At 46.0% G+C, this 18,316-nt stretch overlaps 7 protein-coding genes across 7 annotated transcripts in view; 4 read left to right on the top strand and 3 right to left on the bottom strand.

Moving 5' to 3' along the window:
* Positions 1-116: 116 nt before the first annotated feature.
* On the bottom strand, positions 117-5,908 carry LOC119132407 (claudin-like protein ZF-A89). Its single transcript, XM_037267643.1, has 2 exons — positions 5,727-5,908; positions 117-898 (listed from the first exon to the last, which is right to left on the bottom strand). Exon 2 carries the CDS (start codon positions 896-898, stop codon positions 281-283), a length of 618 nt encoding a protein of 205 aa, XP_037123538.1. The 5' UTR covers positions 5,727-5,908; the 3' UTR covers positions 117-280.
* On the top strand, positions 3,904-4,862 carry LOC119132410 (claudin-9-like). The gene has a single exon (XM_037267647.1). It carries the CDS (start codon positions 3,904-3,906, stop codon positions 4,540-4,542), a length of 639 nt encoding a protein of 212 aa, XP_037123542.1. The 3' UTR covers positions 4,543-4,862.
* A 46-nt stretch (positions 5,909-5,954) lies between the features above and the next one.
* On the top strand, positions 5,955-6,891 carry LOC119132408 (claudin-4-like). The gene has a single exon (XM_037267644.1). The coding sequence runs from the start codon at positions 6,092-6,094 to the stop codon at positions 6,746-6,748; it is 657 nt and encodes a 218-aa protein (XP_037123539.1). The 5' UTR covers positions 5,955-6,091; the 3' UTR covers positions 6,749-6,891.
* A 925-nt stretch (positions 6,892-7,816) lies between these two features.
* LOC119132409 (claudin-3-like) lies at positions 7,817-9,666 on the top strand. Its single transcript, XM_037267645.1, has one exon. The coding sequence runs from the start codon at positions 7,987-7,989 to the stop codon at positions 8,632-8,634; it is 648 nt and encodes a 215-aa protein (XP_037123540.1). The 5' UTR covers positions 7,817-7,986; the 3' UTR covers positions 8,635-9,666.
* A 1,936-nt stretch (positions 9,667-11,602) lies between these two features.
* LOC119132794 (THAP domain-containing protein 5-like) lies at positions 11,603-13,722 on the bottom strand. The gene is made up of 5 exons (XM_037268279.1): positions 13,516-13,722; positions 12,803-12,986; positions 12,133-12,662; positions 11,879-12,065; positions 11,603-11,787 (listed from the first exon to the last, which is right to left on the bottom strand). Exons 1-5 carry the CDS (start codon positions 13,587-13,589, stop codon positions 11,671-11,673), a joined length of 1,092 nt encoding a protein of 363 aa, XP_037124174.1. The 5' UTR covers positions 13,590-13,722; the 3' UTR covers positions 11,603-11,670.
* Positions 13,723-14,232: 510 nt separating this feature from the next.
* ppp5c (protein phosphatase 5, catalytic subunit) overlaps positions 14,233-18,316 on the bottom strand; it is a 4,716-nt gene continuing 632 nt past the window's right edge. Inside the window, exons 2-13 of the mRNA XM_037268774.1 lie at positions 17,688-17,929; positions 17,236-17,383; positions 16,989-17,110; positions 16,850-16,915; positions 16,617-16,715; positions 16,321-16,426; positions 16,101-16,243; positions 15,893-15,980; positions 15,726-15,766; positions 15,467-15,645; positions 15,309-15,390; positions 14,233-15,191 (exon numbers count right to left, since the gene is read on the bottom strand). Of these exons, the coding sequence (XP_037124669.1) occupies positions 15,129-15,191; positions 15,309-15,390; positions 15,467-15,645; positions 15,726-15,766; positions 15,893-15,980; positions 16,101-16,243; positions 16,321-16,426; positions 16,617-16,715; positions 16,850-16,915; positions 16,989-17,110; positions 17,236-17,383; positions 17,688-17,929 (1,379 nt within the window). The 3' untranslated portion in view covers positions 14,233-15,128. The remainder of the gene's footprint in view (positions 15,192-15,308; positions 15,391-15,466; positions 15,646-15,725; positions 15,767-15,892; positions 15,981-16,100; positions 16,244-16,320; positions 16,427-16,616; positions 16,716-16,849; positions 16,916-16,988; positions 17,111-17,235; positions 17,384-17,687; positions 17,930-18,316) is intronic.
* The window catches only part of LOC119133099 (cyclin-dependent kinase-like 1), a 22,360-nt gene continuing 21,126 nt past the window's right edge, over positions 17,083-18,316 (top strand). The window contains exon 1 of the mRNA XM_037268779.1: positions 17,083-17,166. The gene's annotated coding sequence lies outside the window, so the exon portion shown is untranslated. The remainder of the gene's footprint in view (positions 17,167-18,316) is intronic.

The following is an 18,316-nucleotide window of genomic DNA, read 5'->3' as shown; positions in this document are numbered from 1 at the left end:
AGGCAGCATTAGGAACATTAGTGTATATTGTAAATGTACTGGTTTAGAGGTCAATTGATTTCATCCAACTCTTTTAATTGCGCAATAATAAATTAAAAATAACACCAACAGTAAAGAACAGATGATCTCCATGACAATTTATTGACATATGAATATGTGTATAAAAACATGGAAATGATCAACTCAAGAGAAATGTTTTGCCCATTTTCCAGTCAACAAGGACGTTCTGGTCGCCAGGTGCGGCTCGAAACGTGGGCGCCGATGAAATACTGGACCGGCTTCAAATGAAGTTGTTGGGAACAGATGAGGGCGGGGACTTGGTTGGGTAGTCGTCCTTGGGCTGGCAGTTGGCGCAGAGGAAGGCGCCGCCGAGGAGGCCGCCGCCTATTATGAGCAGGGCCGAAGACCCCCAGCCGATGAACAGGGCGGCCCCTAGCTTCGTCTTCTCTCCGTACCGGGAAAAGGTCCCCGGGTGGGGAAGGTCATTGATGACGCTGTTGGCCGTCCAACACACGGGGATGAGGCACAGTACCCCCGCCAGGATGAAGAACACGCCTGAGGCCACGCAGATTTTGATCTTGGTGCCCTGGTCCCACACACAGTTGGTGCACTTGCCGCCCGCCAGGCACAGTAGCGACGCCAGCGTGCCCAGCAAGATGGAGGCGATGATCAGGGCCCGGGCGGTCAGGATATCTGAGCTCGGAACCAGCGCGGAGTCGAAGGCCTTGCACTGGATCTGTCCCGTGCTCTGGATCGCGCACATCATCCAGATGCCCTCCCAAGTGGCCTGCCTCGTCTGGATGAAGGGGTCCGCTAAAACCATCACCTTCCACTGGGGCAGGGCGCACACCATGATGGTCCCCATCCAGCCCAGGATGCACAGGACGGTGCCCAGCATCTGAAAGCGCGCCAAAACCATATCCAAAATCCGATGGAAGTTCGAAAATAAGTGCTCGAGTGGGGCTGGAGTGCCACTTTTAAGCACGAAACACACCTGGCCGCCTCTCCCCCAACCGGGCATGTCGCATCATGTCAGGCGAGTGTGATGGCCATCATGTGACTCACATGTTGAAACAAAATTCAGCCCCTCCTTCTAGGACAGGGGTGTGAGTAATTGTTTTCATTATGGAGCTCCAAAGTCAAATTGTGAGCGGTGAAAACACAATCCAAGAATTTGTTTGAAGTTCACATTTGGGTTCACACTCGGGACTTGACCTAGTAGGTTCCTGGATCTTCAACAGGAACTAAACAGACTTGACGCGACAACATGCAAATTCCAAGCAAGAAGGAAGAAGCTGAATCGCAAAGCGCCAGCAACACAATGCAAACTCATACCACAATTGCAAACAGTTCTGTGATAGCTAAAGTGAACCGCCCAAATTTTTCAAAACTGAATATGAAAATTAAAAGACTGCTGCAAAATGATCGCTTGCTCTTGTGTTGCTATTTATATTGCACAAAAATCAACAAACGACTCACAACATAACTCCCCGAAAGACAAATAGCAGTTTTTTGGCGGGGAAAGGAAAAAATAGCTCAGCCAAAATTTTTTGTGCCTAAACAAATATTGCTGAAACTCAACATCATATAACATATGGTTGATTTAAATGTGATTTTTGCACTGAACAAATCCAATTAAAAAATAAATAATTCAGCTATTCACGTCACATGACCCAATAATGTCCACACACATGCAAAGTCATAAAGTTCAATCTGACCTGTGGCTGAAACTTCAAGTCCAGTCCAGTCTCCCGTTTTGTCGATGAAGACGATGTAAGCGTTCCCAAACACGAGTGAGTCCGCCCGACAACGAGTGTGCGTCCAAGAGTGCCGCCCAGGGAATCAGATTATCCCACAAATGAATGGAGGCAGTGTCCCGGAGCCAAAAACCTGGACTACAATCCCTTCGTTTGATCCACGCTAGAATCGTTGGACATATTGAATTCCAGGAGGAATGTCCACAATTAATACTCTGAGGAAAGAAGCTTTCAAACCACCGGAGAAAGCTCTTTGTGAAGCTATCTGACTCTGTTCGGATATAAAAGTTGAGGAAAGACACAACGATGAATTGAAGTAGAAGAAGAAGAAGCAGAAGTAGAAGAAGAGAGAATTCGGCCATTTTGTTTATTTAGCAAACCGGAAACAATTAATCACAAAAAGGTTTTCAAACTTTCTCTGCCTCTCTCAGTCAATTTACTTTCACTCCAAACATAAAAAAAAATAGAATTAGACTTTATGTATTTAAAACAAGCAAAGCTTTGACTGCTGTCCGCTTAGCTTGATGCTAACAAACAATGCAAAACACCTCTGACATGCTAACGGTTAGCATAGTCATGGTTTTACTCAATAAATCAATAAGGATTGGATAAAAAAGAAAAAGTTGAGGAAAGGCCTTTCCATACGGTTAATTCTCTAAAAATGCATTTTATTAAAACTGCATTATAATTTTATTTTATTTAAAAAAAAACCAAATATGGAACTGTGATTAAATGTTTGATTAAAGTTTCACCCTCTTCAATGCAAGAGGTTGAAAAATATGAATTGGGTTGTCCGTTAGAAACAAGTCGGAGAAGCGGTCCGACTGGCTCCGGCTCCCACCCAGGTTAATGTTTACAAACAGCAGCTCTGCAGGCCGCTACAGGTTCAGGCCATGAAACTTTTGGACTGAATGTCTCATTATTATCAACCTTTAGACTTAAAAAAAAAAATCCCACTGGGTCTTGTTTTTATACAAAATTGTTGTCAGGCTTCCATTAAATGCCAGCAGATTACAGCAATGGTTGGCCAACAAAACTGTTATGATTCACCTCATATTTGGATTTCGATTATCTACAGACTTGTACTTGTCCGATAAAGAAAGATACCACAGGAAAAAATAAATCCAGTTTTTCCATAAATATTTTTGTATTTTTTTCAAAGTGGTGCATGGCAACCATTGACAGTGTTGAAAAGGGGGTGCGCCAACTTTGTTGAAGGGGGAATTGAAAGGTTTGAGAAAAGCTATTATGAAATCACCATCAATGTCTAGAAAAGTATTTATTAGTATTTTTATTAATATTCTTAGTCATGTCCAGTTCCGAGGGGGGTGCGCCGCTTTTGCACCTCAAATCTTCGACCTTTGGCTAAGTGGTTTCCGAGACGGCGGTGCCGGCCGGGTCTGTTCATTGTTGCCGCTTGACATTTTGATGGCGTAAAAAGTAGAAGTCAATAATCCTGCCATGACCGCTCAACATCAAAACGTTTTGTGCAATATATTTTGAGGTTCTCCTTTTAAGTTCCAATTTTAACTATGACAATTGATTTCTATTGACGTGTGAAGAGGCAGCTGCGGACGTTGAGGGAAATGATCACCCTGATTGGTGAACCACGGTGACCTTAGTAAATGAGAAGAACCATCTTAATGACAGCTGGATCACGTTTCATAAAGAAGGAGTCATTGCAAGAAGGCCCTGGTATTGACGTACAAATAAGTCCAGTTGCTGGTGGGAGCAGTAGAGAAGGTTTGCATGAAAGTTGGCAAAACACACAAGAACATGTATTGTTGTTCTTTTTTCCCCTTCGAAGCACTCAGATCTCATTCCAAAAGTGATTTGGCGTTTTTTTGGCATTCATAAAGTCCGCTCAAATCGACCCGATCAGACATAAATGCCATTTTTTTCCAACAGTTTTTTATTTTTGACGTGTCTTGACTACTGTTCTTCAGAAAACATGACCTATATGGATTTCCTCTCTCTGTCTGTCTGGAAGTATTTCCCATCCTTCTTCAATGCCAGCTTGACAGCACCTGGCGCTGACTCCACCTTCGAGCTGTATAAAGGAGGTCCAATCAGTTTCTCCCTCAAGAAGGACTCGGGACCTGCAGCCGAGGGGATCTCATATCACCTGCGAGACTCTCCCCCAACGATGGCCTCTTCCGGCGTGGAGATCCTGGGCCTGACGCTAGCCGTGGCGGGCTGGCTGGGCGCGATGGTGGCGTGCGGCCTTCCCATGTGGCGGGTGGCCGCCTACGTGGGCCAGAACGTGGTGCTGTCCCAGGTGATCTGGGAGGGCCTATGGATGAACTGCTCAGTGCAGAGCACAGGCCAGATGCACTGCAAAGTCCACGACTCCATGCTGGGGCTCCCCCGGGAACTCCAGGCGGCCCGAGCTCTGGTGGTGGTCTCGGTGGCGCTGGGCGTGGTTGGCGTCGCCCTGGCAACGGCCGGGGCTCAGTGCACCGACTGCAGCCGGGACGTGAGGGGGAAAAGGCGTCTGGCGGCGGCCGGGGGGCTCGTCCTGACCCTGGCGGGAGTGCTAACGCTGGCGGCCGTGTCCTGGACGGCCCACGTCATCGTGTTGGGCTTCTACGACCCGCTTCTGGAGGAGACGGGCAAGCGGGACTTCGGCAACGCGCTTTACTTTGGCTGGGCCGCCTCGTGCCTGCTCATCCTTGGGGGGGCGCTACTCTGGTGCACCTGTAGCCCCCGGAGGGACTGGAGACCCGCTCAGGTGGACTATTCGTCTGTTTCTCGCCGTGGGTACAACAGGCGAGACTACGTGTGATTAAAGTGTTGCGGATGTGACCAGCAGGGGGCGCCAACAAGCAGTTGTTTGAAGGACCCTGGACCTGTTTTTGTCTTTTCTAAGCCATGTTTCCTTGGTGGTGGGCGTCATCATTGGCTTTTATATTCTTTGGGATGCAAGGCTATAAAAGTTGCTCGTCATAGATGTCACGCAAGAATTTAGATTTTTAGACAAACGTTTTTAATAAAGTAAAACAGCTGACAAGGGTAGCAAAGTTATGAAATCATGTAGTCATCATTTAGCTCTCAACTTTTTATGTTGATGATTTTTTTTTTTCTTCATTAAAGTCACTTCCACTATAATAAGCGCCTCACCTGTGTCAGTTGCTATGCAGAAAAAACGCACACACCTGCTGCAGCCCCCCGACATGAGATACTTAGTTTCGGGGGAAACGTAACGAGGAGACAATGGGGGTCTTGTTGTCTTCCTAACTCGCTCTGGGATAATCAGCCAAATGTGCAACAGATACCCTCACAAAGACTTCATTGATCACCTGATCCCTGCTAATCTCCAACGACCCCCCCCCCCCCAACCCCAATGGGTGAAATAAAACTCATTTAGTCCAAAACAATTTTGAAAAATAATCTAATAAATCGAATCTAATCATCTCTCAATCGCAATCGCCATTTATTATTTATTTTCTTTTTTCTCCATGCATTTTTTTTTTAACAAACAGAAGCAAAATATTATTCTGTATAACAATAAGAAATATCAGATTAATTATGCTTTTAGGCTCATGCTAAGTCTTTTTAAAAATTGCATTGTCCACACAGCCGTTTTGAATTCAACACACTATTGAGCGACCTATTTAATGCACTCTAAACAAACAAATGTGGCCTACTTGGCTGTTTTTTGGAGTTGTTGTTTTGCAACTAAACTTTTTTTTTTTCTCCCTTTATGAGTTATCAAACCGAGAATAGTTTATCAGTCTTGCCACGAATACTGAAAAGTATATCTTAAAATATTTTGTATCAGAACAAAGCCAAGTGATACATAAAATAACCCAAAGGCAAATAAACCTTTCAAAACACGATGACCTTCAAAAGAAGGACACTGATAAGACCCCCTGCTCCCCCCCTCCCACCATCTGGCACCATTGTAATTGTCTATTTACTTCCTGAAAAAGAAATGCGGAGACATTCAAACTTTAATATTTAAATTACCTCCAAGATGATGCACGCTGCCTAGTCACTTTATTAGAAACACGAGTTGGCTCGCAGAAACTTTGAAGGTGGAGCTGCTCGTGTTAGCCCGAGTTTCTTTTCGCTAAGGAAGGGGGAAGTCAGGGCGGCAGATCAACACTGGTGCTGATATTCACTTTCAATCATTCATCGCCAGGTTCTTGACCACCTCTGTTACTCTTTAACCGGTCCATTTCTGAGATAGCCACTTTGTGTGTACTCGGGAACGCGACAGAGGGGGTTGAATGATTAAGCCCAGTTCGTTTTTTTTTAGATGCTCCACCACCCAGAGGGAGACAGTTTGAATTTTGATTCGAGCGCTTGCCGAGGATCGTAATTTTTGAGACATGCCTTCGGCGGGATTGGAGATACTCGGAGTGGTGCTGGCCGTGCTGGGATGGATCCTGGCCCTGACGTCGTGCATTCTGCCCATGTGGAGGGTGACGGCCTTCATCGGCAGCAATATCGTGACGGCGCAGAACATCTGGGAGGGGATCTGGATGAGCTGCGTGGTGCAGAGCACGGGTCAGATGCAGTGTAAGATCTACGACTCCATGCTGGCCCTCAGCGGCGATCTACAGGCCGCCCGGGCTCTCACCGTCATCTCCATCGTGGTGGGCCTGGTGGGCATCCTGGTGGCCATGACGGGGGCAAAGTGCACCAACTGCGTGGAGGAGGAGCGGGACAAAGCCCGGGTGATGATCGGAGCCGGGACGGCGTTCATCCTGGCGTCGCTGACGCAGCTCATCCCGGTGTCGTGGTCGGCCAATGCCATCATCGCCGAATTCTACAATCCCGCGGTCCTCAGCGCACAGAAGAGAGAGATGGGCGCGGCTTTGTACGCCGGCTGGGCCGCCGCCGCCTTCTTGCTCCTCGGCGGATGCATCCTGTGCTCCAGCTGCCCATCGAGGCCCGAGAAGAGGTACGGGCCCCCGGGAAAGATCGTATACCCGCCCAGCAGATCCATCCCAGCAAGTGGCTATGAGCAGAGAAACTACGTCTGATGCGGCTTTTAATGGACGCTTCTGAACTTTTGACCTCTATTGAAAATGTTATTATTATAAACTCATCTTAGATATCAACCCCAAAAAAAATCTGAAATATACACAACTATTATTTTGTATTAAAGTCTGTTTGGATGCCTGAATGCCTGAATCGTCATTTCAGGATGTTTTATAATGTAAAAAAAAAATCGCAACTATTTCTCTCTACATTTCGAGACAACGAAACCTTTCCAACTTTGCGGTAACAATTCGTGGAAGACTATGTTCTAACTTGACTCGACCCACATCCTCCACCACTGCTCTTAAGATAGAAATTTACTTCTGGAATGCAAACGACCTCGTTCATTCCAACCGGGGGATCTTCAGAAGATCTTCTCACAGCAACCATCTACCTGCCTGTTTGCTCCCAGATAACAAAAACGGCCGTCTACTTTGTCAGCCCGTGACACAAAGGACTTGCTTCATGGTGGAGAGAATGGGAAGGGGGTGAGGGGAGGACAGAAGGCAGTTAGTGGAAAGGGGAGGGGGGAGGGGGGGGGGCGCCATTTCTAGAGAGACGCTCATTCCGCCAAAGAATTCCAAGGACATCCCGCAGACAGATGGTGATTAAAGGCCATCCAGCAAGTTGGGGAAAGTTCCAGAGTCTAACCGCCATTGTGTGTTCAAAATAAACAGCAACTCACGCCGTATTCATTCCGACAGAAACTTCTGTAAATATCTTCAATCCTTGTCTGACATTTGTTCTCTAAATCCAAACGCAAATTGAAAGTCAAACTTCTTTGCTTTCTTCTTCACCGCCAACCAATCAAAAGGTCTGGTGGTGACTCAGGTGGGCTTTGGTGGTTGAGTTACTCAATGATAATATTTACTCAATCTAGGATGGAGTCCGGAGTCGGGACACCTGTGGGATTCGACTTTGTGGGGAGAGTTCGATGAAGACCCTTGGAAGTTAGAAGACCATCCAAAATGTTCTTAGCCACACTTGCCGACGTGATAAAAGGCCCCATTGTGGCCCATTGTGAAAGCCGAGAGCTGAGTCTCTTCTTCTCCCCGTCTTCCCCCTCCCTCTTTGCAGTGAGGTCAGCTCCTCCAAGGACTCCTCCCATCCACCTGACCCGACTTTATAAAGCAAAGTGCTCCCGTCTTGGCTCCGCACACACACACAAAAACACACACGCACCGGGCGCCGACTTCCTCAAGAGTTTCTCCGGCGTGACGTTGGTGGAAGAGCTCGCAGGATGTCCGTGGGTTTGGAGTTGCTGGGCATCTCCCTGTGCATCCTGGGATGGATCATTGGCATCGTGGCTTGCGCCCTTCCCATGTGGAGGGTGACGGCCTTCATCGGCAGCAACATCGTGACGGCGCAGATCATCTGGGAAGGCCTGTGGATGACCTGCGTGGTGCAGAGCACGGGCCAGATGCAGTGTAAGGTCTACGACTCCATGCTGGCCTTGAGCCAAGACCTCCAGGCCGCCCGCGCCCTCACCGTCATTTCCATCCTGCTCGCCATCATGGCCGTGTTGATCGGCATCACCGGCGCCAAGTGCACCAACTGCATCGAGGAGGAGGCCTCCAAGGCCAAGGTGATGATCGCTTCCGGCATCTTCTTCATCGTATCGGGCGTCATGCAGCTCATCCCCGTCTCCTGGACGGCCAACACCATCATCCGGGACTTCTACAACCCGCTGCTGACCGATGCCCAGAGGCGGGAACTGGGCGCCGCGCTCTACATCGGATGGGCGGCCGCCGCCCTTCTGATCCTGGGCGGCGGACTGCTCTGCTGCTCGTGCCCGCCCAGCGAGGCCCGCTACAGCAATTCCCGAATGGCGTATTCGGCCACCCGGTCGGCGGGGGGCCAGGCGATGGAGAGGAAAGACTACGTGTGACCGAGGACGGACGGGGACACCGAGACCGGAAGGCCATCCCGGCCGGAGGACGATGAAAAAAAAATTCATGTAATTGTCACGTGATTTGTATCCATTTTTTTTTCCTAACTGTAAGTCTCACGAATGACTTGCTTAATACTCACTAATGACTGATGTTTCACAAAGTCTTCTGAGCCAAGGCTCATATTTTAGAAAAATCTCGCCAACATTGAGGTGGAATTAAAAGAAATTGAATCTGAGCAAGAAGTAGATTTACTTACATAAAGCAGGGACGGAACGAGTTAAAAAATAATAATAAATTATTGACATTTATAGCGACATTGTTTAGCGGAGGAAGCAAGTCTGCCAATTTAAAACTTTTAGCAAAATTTGTTGTTTTGAAAAATTTTCACTATGATGGATGACTATGTCATTGTTTTGTATTTGTCGCTGAAATCTAACATTCAGTTTTGTAAGCATCAATTTTGAGTTCTCAGAGAACTGGCACGTGTATTTTTGTTTTGTGTTATTTTGAGCCTGCCATCAATTTTGAATCTCTACTAACCTAACAAATATGTTTTGTAAACTTTGAGGACAACTTGGTGACTTTAGTACATTGTTTCACAACTTTTACTGAGCCGAGGCGTAAATTTTACATTTAGAAAAAAATTCTCTCGGCGCATTTCCAAACGAAAATATCACCAAAATAAGGATTCAGATGGTTCATCGTACCTTCTGCCAAGTAGTGGAGGAGTATTTCATCGTTCTGCCTGTCACTATACATCGCCGACAAAGATAGCTGGGCAAACGGCACAGAATATTGCTCAATATTGTGATCCAGACACCCTAAATTTCCCGCAATGTGTTCCAAGATAACTTGAAATAATTCAGCGGGGTTATCAGCAAGCATATATTTAATAAACAACGATAAGAGCGTGATTAATCGAATCACGTGACACGTATACTGTGACGTCAATACTACGAACGTTGTTCAACATGCAACTTTTCTGTGCTTGTATCTTCTGACAATAAACACTCTCATGTTTGAATTAAGGTGATCTTTTTTTCTTTTTTGGGCGCGCTCGCAGAGACCTTTAGTTTTATGTGGCGATAAATTATGGGGCTCCTACTCAAACAAAGCGCTCCATTCACGAGAGGCGCTCTTGTTTGCGTTGAACTTTCTTAGTCACCATTTTAGTTTGAGACAGCTCAGCTAGCTGGTGTCCCTAATAAAATGGCCTGTGAGTAGAAATGTAGTTCTAGCCAATATGTCACACCCGACAGGTGGCAGGATTCTAAAATATTGATGGACGATTGATAAGACGAGGTGCGTCGAGTTACGGTTGTGGATCGGTGTCGCCGTCCACAACGACTCAGTGTGACGTAGCCGCTGTAATTAAAGCGGCTACAATGACGTCAGCCAAGAAAGCACATTCAAGTAACGAGAAGATTCAATTTCTGTAGAAATTTGTGTTTGAATGCCGATGACGCTAAACTGCAATGTTGTGGAGTTAATTCAATGCTAGCATAATTTAAATTGTTTATAGATGCAGATATAAATTTGATCTAATGAATTATATGATTAAATTAGGCCTTATTACTATATTTTTTATGGTAACGTTTTTTTTTGGTAACTATTCTATTGCAACAATGTTGCGTTGGTGTGTTTGTGATCCGCTAACATGAGTCAGCCCCTCAGGCTTGTTTAAGCACCATTGAGGTAATCATTGACCCTCACATCAAAAAAAAAAAAAACCAATTAATTCCCAAGGGATTGCCACAGTACAAATCAATTACACTCAATTATTATATTTGTTGCGGATTTATGTAAATTAAATCTGACCCGCAGGAGTTTGTATATACAAACAGTGAGTGTACGTGTTCTAGTTATTTTAGATGAGGGTCTGGTCGCGTTCGGCTGGCTCTGGCTAAAGGAGGCTGCTGACAAGTGGTCACATGACCGAAACCGGGGAATGTGGAGGGCTGAGAGGTTGCCTGGCACCTGAAGTTGGAATGAAAAGGAACCCCCCTCCCTTCCCCCAATCCAACTGCTTGGAAATACACAAGCACACTGTGTCTTCTCATGCATGGAGATGCAATAAATGTGCTCATCTGTAACAGCAAGACTGCGACTTCAATTCTGCCCATTGGAAAAGAGCTAATATTGACCGATTATTTCGCCCATCCGATTAATCAGTCCAGCCTTAACCTGTAAAGTATTCTGTTTGAGCAATTAATTATTTTGGCATGTAGTTAAACCAATATTCATTTTGAACTTCTGCAGGTGCACCGTTGCCATATGTCCATACTGAAGGCCCAAGAACAAAATGCAGGGCCCACGACGGCTCTTTGCAAAATATGTCCGACAGTCTGCAGCAACTTGAATTCAGTTATTGACATAACATGCACAATTAACAGAAATAGGAAGCTCGAGTGCTGACAAAAAAAGGGAGGACAGAACGGTGTGTTGACTTTGTTGGGTCAGATTGTACTGACGTTTGTAGTTGTGTGTACGTGTGTGAGTCTGGGTGTGTTGTGCTGGAACGTTGGGCCATTAGCTCAGCACTAAAGAAGCAGATGTGAGTTAATGCTTGCTGATAAAAGTTCAGGCAAGATGAAGAGGCAAAAAAAATCCCTCCCTTAAATTCCAGCAGCTAGCACAGATAGCAGGCCAGCGCCGAGACACTCGGGTGGGAACGGAAGCTGGACGGGAAACCTGGTTCTTGGTTTAAAAAAATACAAAACATCACCTCTGTGACCTTATAAAATAGCCGCAGGTGGATACGTGTTGTGCGCAACGCAGATTGAGGCAAAGACCTTTACTGCTCTCTAGTGGTCAGAAATATATCCCCAATCGACCCAGCACACGTGAAGTTAGTTTTAATTACATTTTTGTTATGACACTTAAATTGAACAAAAAGTGGTTGCAGGAAAAAAAGAACGATTAAAAAAAACATACACATTGAGAACAGTCCCCTGATAACATCCGTAATTGTGCAAATCAGTGTGATCCACGTTTTTATTAAAGGGCAAAACAACAACAACAAAATTGTGGCATCACAGCTTTTCCTCGCCGTCGCTGAGCGTGTAGAAATACGCCGCGTCGTCCTCCTCGTAGATGATGGCTACGGTCTCGCCGGTGTCGCACACGCTGGCGCTGTTCTGGACGTACGCCTGAACATGTCAGAACATAAAAGATGTTCGACACAGCTCTGCAGCACCATCTTGAGAAAGATGAGATTATTGAGAATGTGATGTTCCTCACCCTCTCCAGGAGCTGCAGTCGCTCTTCGGTCATGAGGTTTTTCTGCCTCATCTGACTGACGGCGTTCTCCAGGCCCAGCAGTTTGTCCAGGTGGCGCCGGTGCTTCTGCTGCAAGACCTTCACTTTCTTCTGCAGCTCGGCCACAACGGCCTCCAGCTGCTCCTTGCTCAGCCGGTGCTTGTGGTAGCTGTCCCGTTAGTTAATCAGGATGTGCATGTTCATTCATGTCTGAGAGTCACACAAAAACATCTCACCAGTGCTCCTCCAGTTGGTGGTCCCAATTGTCCACGTCGTCATCGTCGTCATCCTGTTGGTCGGAGCCTCCTTCGAGTTGGAGTGGCGGTGACGACGGCGGGGCGGCGTGTTTGGACACAATAGGCAATGTGGACGCGATGGGCTCAGCGCTCAGAGCAGATGACAGCACCGTGTTCGAGGAGACCAGCAGGTGGTTGGGAAGTACGTTGGGTGTGGACTCCAAGTAGGCGATGACCTGAGTTTGGCACAGCTCCTCGACGGGTACTTCTTGGAGCGTAAGTCTATGGGCGGGGTTGAAAAAGGCGCCCGCCAGCTCCCCTTGGCAATCGGCGGGTAGCAGAACTATCTCGCCGCTGTTGTGCCCAACCGCCGCTTGCATTAAGGGAGGGATGATCGGTAGTGTAGGTAGGTAAGAGAGGTTCGCGGCCGGGTTCGCGGCCGGGTTCGGCCCGCCCGGCTCCTCCGCCAAGACCGCCTCCCTCCGAAGCACTTTGGCTTTCTTCTCATTGTCATCCATCGATTTCCGTTTCTACAAAGATGTGGAAATCTGGTTTGGCATTCAAAATTCACTGGAGGTTGTGCATGGAAGCAATGTTTATGGGATATGTAAATTAAAATGATTCTAAATTGTGAATGGAAGAAGAGAGTACTTTGTTGCTCGTGTGTTACCTCGACCCTCCGGAAAATGGTGGGCACGGCGTTGTTCTCCAGGTATCGAGTGCCCCAGCGTACCTTGAAGCACGATGACTCAAAGTGCTCGTGGCAGATGTACTGGTGTCGAGACGGGGTCCAGTTGTCCCGACCGATGTTTCTCAGCCAAAGCTGCAGCCGCTCAGGATCCTGCAGCGGGAACCTAGTAGGACCAAGTAGAATGCGTGTTCTTAATAAAGATAAAATAGGTGGATTTTGATTTTAAATTGATTTCGAAATGTAACACAGGTTCGATATTGAAGTGGATTACAAATTTAACACAACCACTATACGGAAGCACCATGGAATCAGTAAATTAGAAATACAACTGGCACATGTATGGGAAAGAGTAGCGTTGTCACGATTGAGTAGATTAAATTTTTACAAAAAGTTGTACATGGGTTCGAAATCTGTGGCCACTTCGTTCGGGTATCCTCGAGAATTAACACGTCACGTCATGTATGAATAAACAAAAATGACTCCGGTGTCAAAGGTCAAAACATAGCACACGTACACGTCCTCAAGTGGATTCTCCAATTAAAACCCGTTCATGTTTTCCTTAGCAATAAATGTGTGAAACAGAAATTAGATAGTAGTTTTAAAGTGAATACCACCAAAAACAAGAGACACGCGGTCGCCAGGGACGACCGAAATGGCTTCACGTCAAACGACGCTTATTCAAGCTGTCTTACTTGTAAAAGCTTTTTCGACCGCTGCCGCTCGTTGAATCATTCTTACAATTTGACACCGAACAGTATTTGGGCATGTTGGGCCTACTCCTCGTTGTCGATGTCGGGTCACTTCATATGCGTGTCCAGGGGGATTGAAAACAAGGTGAAACTCGCGCAATGTTGACAACGCGGTGCGCACCTGACGTCATATCGGAGTGACCAGATAGGCTGCTCGATGACGTCATAGACATGCGACTGCCACCTGTATGTCTTTTTTCCCTTTTATCATTTTTCTCTCAAGTTTTATACTTACAACAATTTGCTGTCTGAATTTTATATTTTTTTGTATTCACGTATGGATAGTAATGATAGTCTTACAATTTCTGAAGATATTTTTTAACGAATGACTTCCGTCGCACTGTGCTACTGTTGTGGCGCGAATTATTTTTTCTTTACTCCATACAACTGAAAACAGATTTGTACTTTTTTGTTCTATTAAAATAGGCTTGTAACTTTTTTAAATGTCTACGAATGACTACCTACATGAAAATGACATACATTTTAATGTTTGTAAACAGGTACCAGGGTTTATTTGGGTGGCATAATGCCAGCGACTGTTGCTGACGCGAACGGAAAACGACGCTAATCCAGCGGATAAGGCAAGTCAAAGCATATTCAAAATGACCACACAACAATAGAATTCTTAATTTCTATTGTCCAAAATTAAGGACACAAACATTTATAAAATCTCTGAATTGATTTTTAATTGTTTTTTTCTCCAAACATTACATGGAATCTCAATAATGATACAGTATATATACATACACATCAGTGTATATCTTTACCTAAAAAGTAGAGTCATCAGACAATGCGACTGTGCGTTTTCAAGACAGGGTTACATTTTGGACGTTTTTACATTTTTGTGTGTTACTGGAATAATCCACAATTCCGGGTGACATGTCGGGTGTTTGGGTTCGGAAAACGGGGGCAGTGTGTGAGCTGCCAGGGTGAGAAGATGGCAGGGCGGAGAGGGAGCAGCGGTATCTTCCTCCGGAAGAAGCAGCAGCAGTGCAAATTAAACGTTGACCTGTTCTAGCTAACACATCAAAAATGGTAAACAGCACCACGGTGTGAACCCAGAGTCAGTCTCTCTTTTTGAGCTGGGATCATTACATGTACGGATAAGCTTGTATTCCTGAAAAGAACGTGGAAAAAAAATGACCTACTGTTAAGATACATTGACAGAAATGACGCTCTTGAACCATATTGGATGTGTGCACGTTCTAAACTCTTTGAGAGTCGCTCCTGGGTGAAACCTTGACTATCATTCAATTACAGATCTTTGGTATGGACCCGAGAGGTGATCCATTTAAAAATAGCTTCAACAAAATCTTAAGAGACACATCCAGGAGTTTGAAGGTTGAATTGATGTATGAGGCGAGCATACGCTGGAAGTGTTATCCAGTTTGGAAGTGGTAAACATGTGGACCAGGCGAGGGGGTTCTAAGGGATCTCCCTCATTAAAGCGAGGGGGAGTGGGATCCCTTCGGCCCAAGTGGGAGTCAGGGAGCACTGAAGGGCGTGAAGTGTGATGCTTCCGGCGGTTTTGGCGGACCGAGTCCTTTTTCCAGGGTCTACATCATCCCCAGCTGCATTAGCGTGTTGGCGTACGCCATGGGCTTGACATTCGGATGAGGCTGGAAGGCAAAGTGAGGAAGAAACCATTTATACAATTGTTAACCAGTACTTTGGTGCTGTTTGTATTCACACGGAGTGCTCCCATTGGACCGAGTGTATTTCTGCATGATACTGACCACAGCAGTGAACTGGTGGAACTCTGGCTTGAGATCGGATCCCCTGAGGTGGATGAAAGCTCCTTTGTTTCCCATCTGGTCACTGGGGGACGGCGGAAGACCAGTCGTTATCGACCCGTGGCGCTCGGTCATCCAAAACGGGGCAAGGGGTTACTCACCAGTAGTTGGGTGCCGAGAAGACTGTGATGCACTTTCCTGAGTGAGTGACCTCGTAGCCCTCCGCCTTGACTTCGTGACTTCGGATGACGAAGTCCAGCTTGTTCTGATCCAGGAAACGCTCAGTCACGTCGGGCCCGAACTGGCAGCTCACGCCTCGCTTGCTGATGGATCGGCCGTTCTGCATCAAACACAGGCGTTGAGAACATTCTTTCTGGAAGTTATTGAAATAGGCTCATGAGGTTCTAGGGCAGCGCTGACCTGAGGCTGGGGGTCCGACCAGAGGAGGTCACACATGGGACCTGCGAAACAAAAACGAGTGGGGAAAAAAAAAACGTTGCTATAACCCCAAAATTCTTATGTCGAATAAATATATTGTTTATTGTACTACATATTATTTTTTAAAATAACACACAGGCTGACTGTACCTGAGTCTGGAGGCTGTCTGTTCCTCTCGATCTTCCTGAGGTCCTCCAACGTGACGCCGTCTTCACTGAACAACCCACCGTGCATCACCTGAGGTACAATAAAACCAGATCTTGACTGTTCACCACTAAAACACTTGATTGAAGAAATACCGGATTTTAGCAGAGCGTGTTTTAGCAACGTCCGTTCCCACGTTGCGGCTCTCCCTACCAGTATTTTGCTGTTGATGCACTGCGCGAGTGGCAGCCACTGGAAAACCTCGCTGAACAGCTGGAACATCTGCGCCGTGTACTTGGCTTTCACCTCGCCCTCAAAGCCGTACATCTGGTTCATGTTGTCCGTCTCGTGGTTACCTGCGGATCGGCCATCTTAGGTTATCGCTGCAGAAGGCGAAATGGGCCGTCGTGCGTGTTTCCGCCCTAACGCTCACCTCGAAGTAGGTGAAAGTTGTCGGGGAAAAGCAGCTTGAAGCCAAACAGGGTGAGAATCACCTCCACGGAGAAAGAGCCGCGATCCACAAAGTCACCATTGAACAGCTGATTTCAGCACAGTTAAGAAAAGGTTATAAGATTTGAAGTTGCAAAATTGCTATCAATGCTAATCTTTCGCGCGTCAAGGGCATTTCCCATTCATATTTGCATTAAGCTAGCGGGCCAATCTGAAACCAGGTTGTTTGTTTTAACCACATAAATATTGACAGTAAACAGTTTGAAACCGAAAGGATACGTAAGGATTGCTCTCCGACGGCAGGCCGTTCAACTCGAAAATGTTGAGGAGATCGTAGTACTGCCCGTGCGTGTCGCCACAAATGGTTATTTTTTCCGCCTGTTGGAAAGAAAAGAAGAATCGAGAAAGAATTGACTTATTTGATCACGGGGCAAAAAGTATTTACATTCACAACTATGATGGATAATGAATAGTGACTTTAGACCTTAAGAAACTAAAAATGACATTCTCACCTCTTGTAATGCGACTTCAACGAGACTTGGTAGTTTGGATAAAAGGTCTTTCACTTGCACTAAAATCTGCAAAAGACAACAGTTCATTGCACATCTGCTTGTCTCTGTCTTGCGCTTTCTAGTGTGAGCATTGCCTTACCTGATACGCGCACTTTCTGTGCAATTTCTTCTGCTCCTTGAACCAGTCCATCATTTCCTTCATGAACTTCAGCGTGACCTTGCCCTCCTCCAGCTTGGGGCCCGTATAGTCGTCCTCGATCGCTGCGACGCGAGAGGGGCATCATTTCAGAGCGAGAACGACACACTCTTTGGATGGGGTATGTAATTTGGATTTACATGAAAACAAATGTAATAAATGTACTTTGCACACTCATTTTGCCACTTACTCATGCTTTCGATGTCCAGCGAGTCGACGACTGACTTTTTGATCTCGTCGCTGGCGATGGCTCTCTCGAAGGCCTTTTGCTTGACGATCTTATTACATTCCTGGTACTTCATTTTTGCGTCCTTGTCGTTTGGTCGAACGCGCACTACCTGTCGTCACACGACGCATTTAAAAGTTGCTCTTGTTTGACTTTGTTGCAGTATTGACACCCACCCAAATTTGTTTGATTTGAGTCATTATTCATCAAGATATTTCTTCAAAGACATGCAGAGTGCCTCAATGAGGGATTACTTGCATTACTCTTAAAGGGAAGCCACGACACCGACACTTGCACGCTCGACACTTTGGCATTACGACAGGATTAGCTCATAATCCCTCTTTCAAAATGTGGAGATTAGATGAGTGTAGACCTGGCAAAGCCTTTCGGGTTTCCTTCTCTTCAGCCCACCTTACCGTCTCGTAGTCCTTGAGCGCTGCCTTGAATTTGCCCAGTGCCATGTTGGAGGTGGCTCGGCGGTAATAGCCTTTGATATAGTTCTTGTCAATATCCAGGGCCTTGGTCGCATCCGCCAAGGCGTAGCCGTAGCACTCGGTGCGCAGGTACGCCAGGCTGCGGTTGCTGTAGTAGATGGCATTGGATGGATTGACCTCCAAGGCCTCTGAGTAGAACTTGATTGCATTTTCATAGTCTTTATCTGCATATTCAAACACAAACATTCTCAGTCAACCTGGTCATGGTCATAGGGTACATGTTGATATATTAAAAATCTAACAATCCTGCAAAGTCAATACAGTTGTCGTCTTATGGAAATCAAAGAATGCTGTTGCTCAAAGTCCTTTCTTTTTTTTCCCCAGAGAACAAAAAGACATTGTCATTCAAGGAATAGAATCCTATTTTTTAAGTAAAAATAAGTATTTTCCAGAATAAAAAGCAAAATGTTATATTACTGTTACTCGCTAATTAAAATATGACTATTACCTTATTGAACATTTACAAAAATACGACTCTGTTAGATTAAAAAAACTTTAATGTCATAACATTACGGCTTTTCACCCCTTCTAAAATTAGCAATTATTCTGCT

Source organism: Syngnathus acus, chromosome 13, assembly GCF_901709675.1.
Source record: "Syngnathus acus chromosome 13, fSynAcu1.2, whole genome shotgun sequence".
Classification (NCBI taxonomy): domain Eukaryota; kingdom Metazoa; phylum Chordata; class Actinopteri; order Syngnathiformes; family Syngnathidae; genus Syngnathus; species Syngnathus acus.
This window is presented reverse-complemented; position numbering and strand designations above follow the sequence as displayed.

Excerpts from the sequence above, each read along its gene's own strand:
- LOC119132407 (XM_037267643.1), bottom strand. The coding sequence starts at position 898 with ATGCTGGGCACCGTCCTGTGCATCCTGGGCTGGATGGGGACCATCATG.
- LOC119132410 (XM_037267647.1), top strand. The coding sequence starts at position 3,904 with ATGGCCTCTTCCGGCGTGGAGATCCTGGGCCTGACGCTAGCCGTGGCG.
- LOC119132408 (XM_037267644.1), top strand. The coding sequence starts at position 6,092 with ATGCCTTCGGCGGGATTGGAGATACTCGGAGTGGTGCTGGCCGTGCTG.
- LOC119132409 (XM_037267645.1), top strand. The coding sequence starts at position 7,987 with ATGTCCGTGGGTTTGGAGTTGCTGGGCATCTCCCTGTGCATCCTGGGA.
- LOC119132794 (XM_037268279.1), bottom strand. The coding sequence starts at position 13,589 with ATGCCCAAATACTGTTCGGTGTCAAATTGTAAGAATGATTCAACGAGC. Across the intron at positions 12,987-13,515 it reads GGTCGAAAAAGCTTTTACAA|GTTCCCGCTGCAGGATCCTG; the intron begins GTAAGACAGCTT and ends TGGTCCTACTAG. Across the intron at positions 11,788-11,878 it reads GACTGCAGCTCCTGGAGAGG|GCGTACGTCCAGAACAGCGC; the intron begins GTGAGGAACATC and ends TGACATGTTCAG.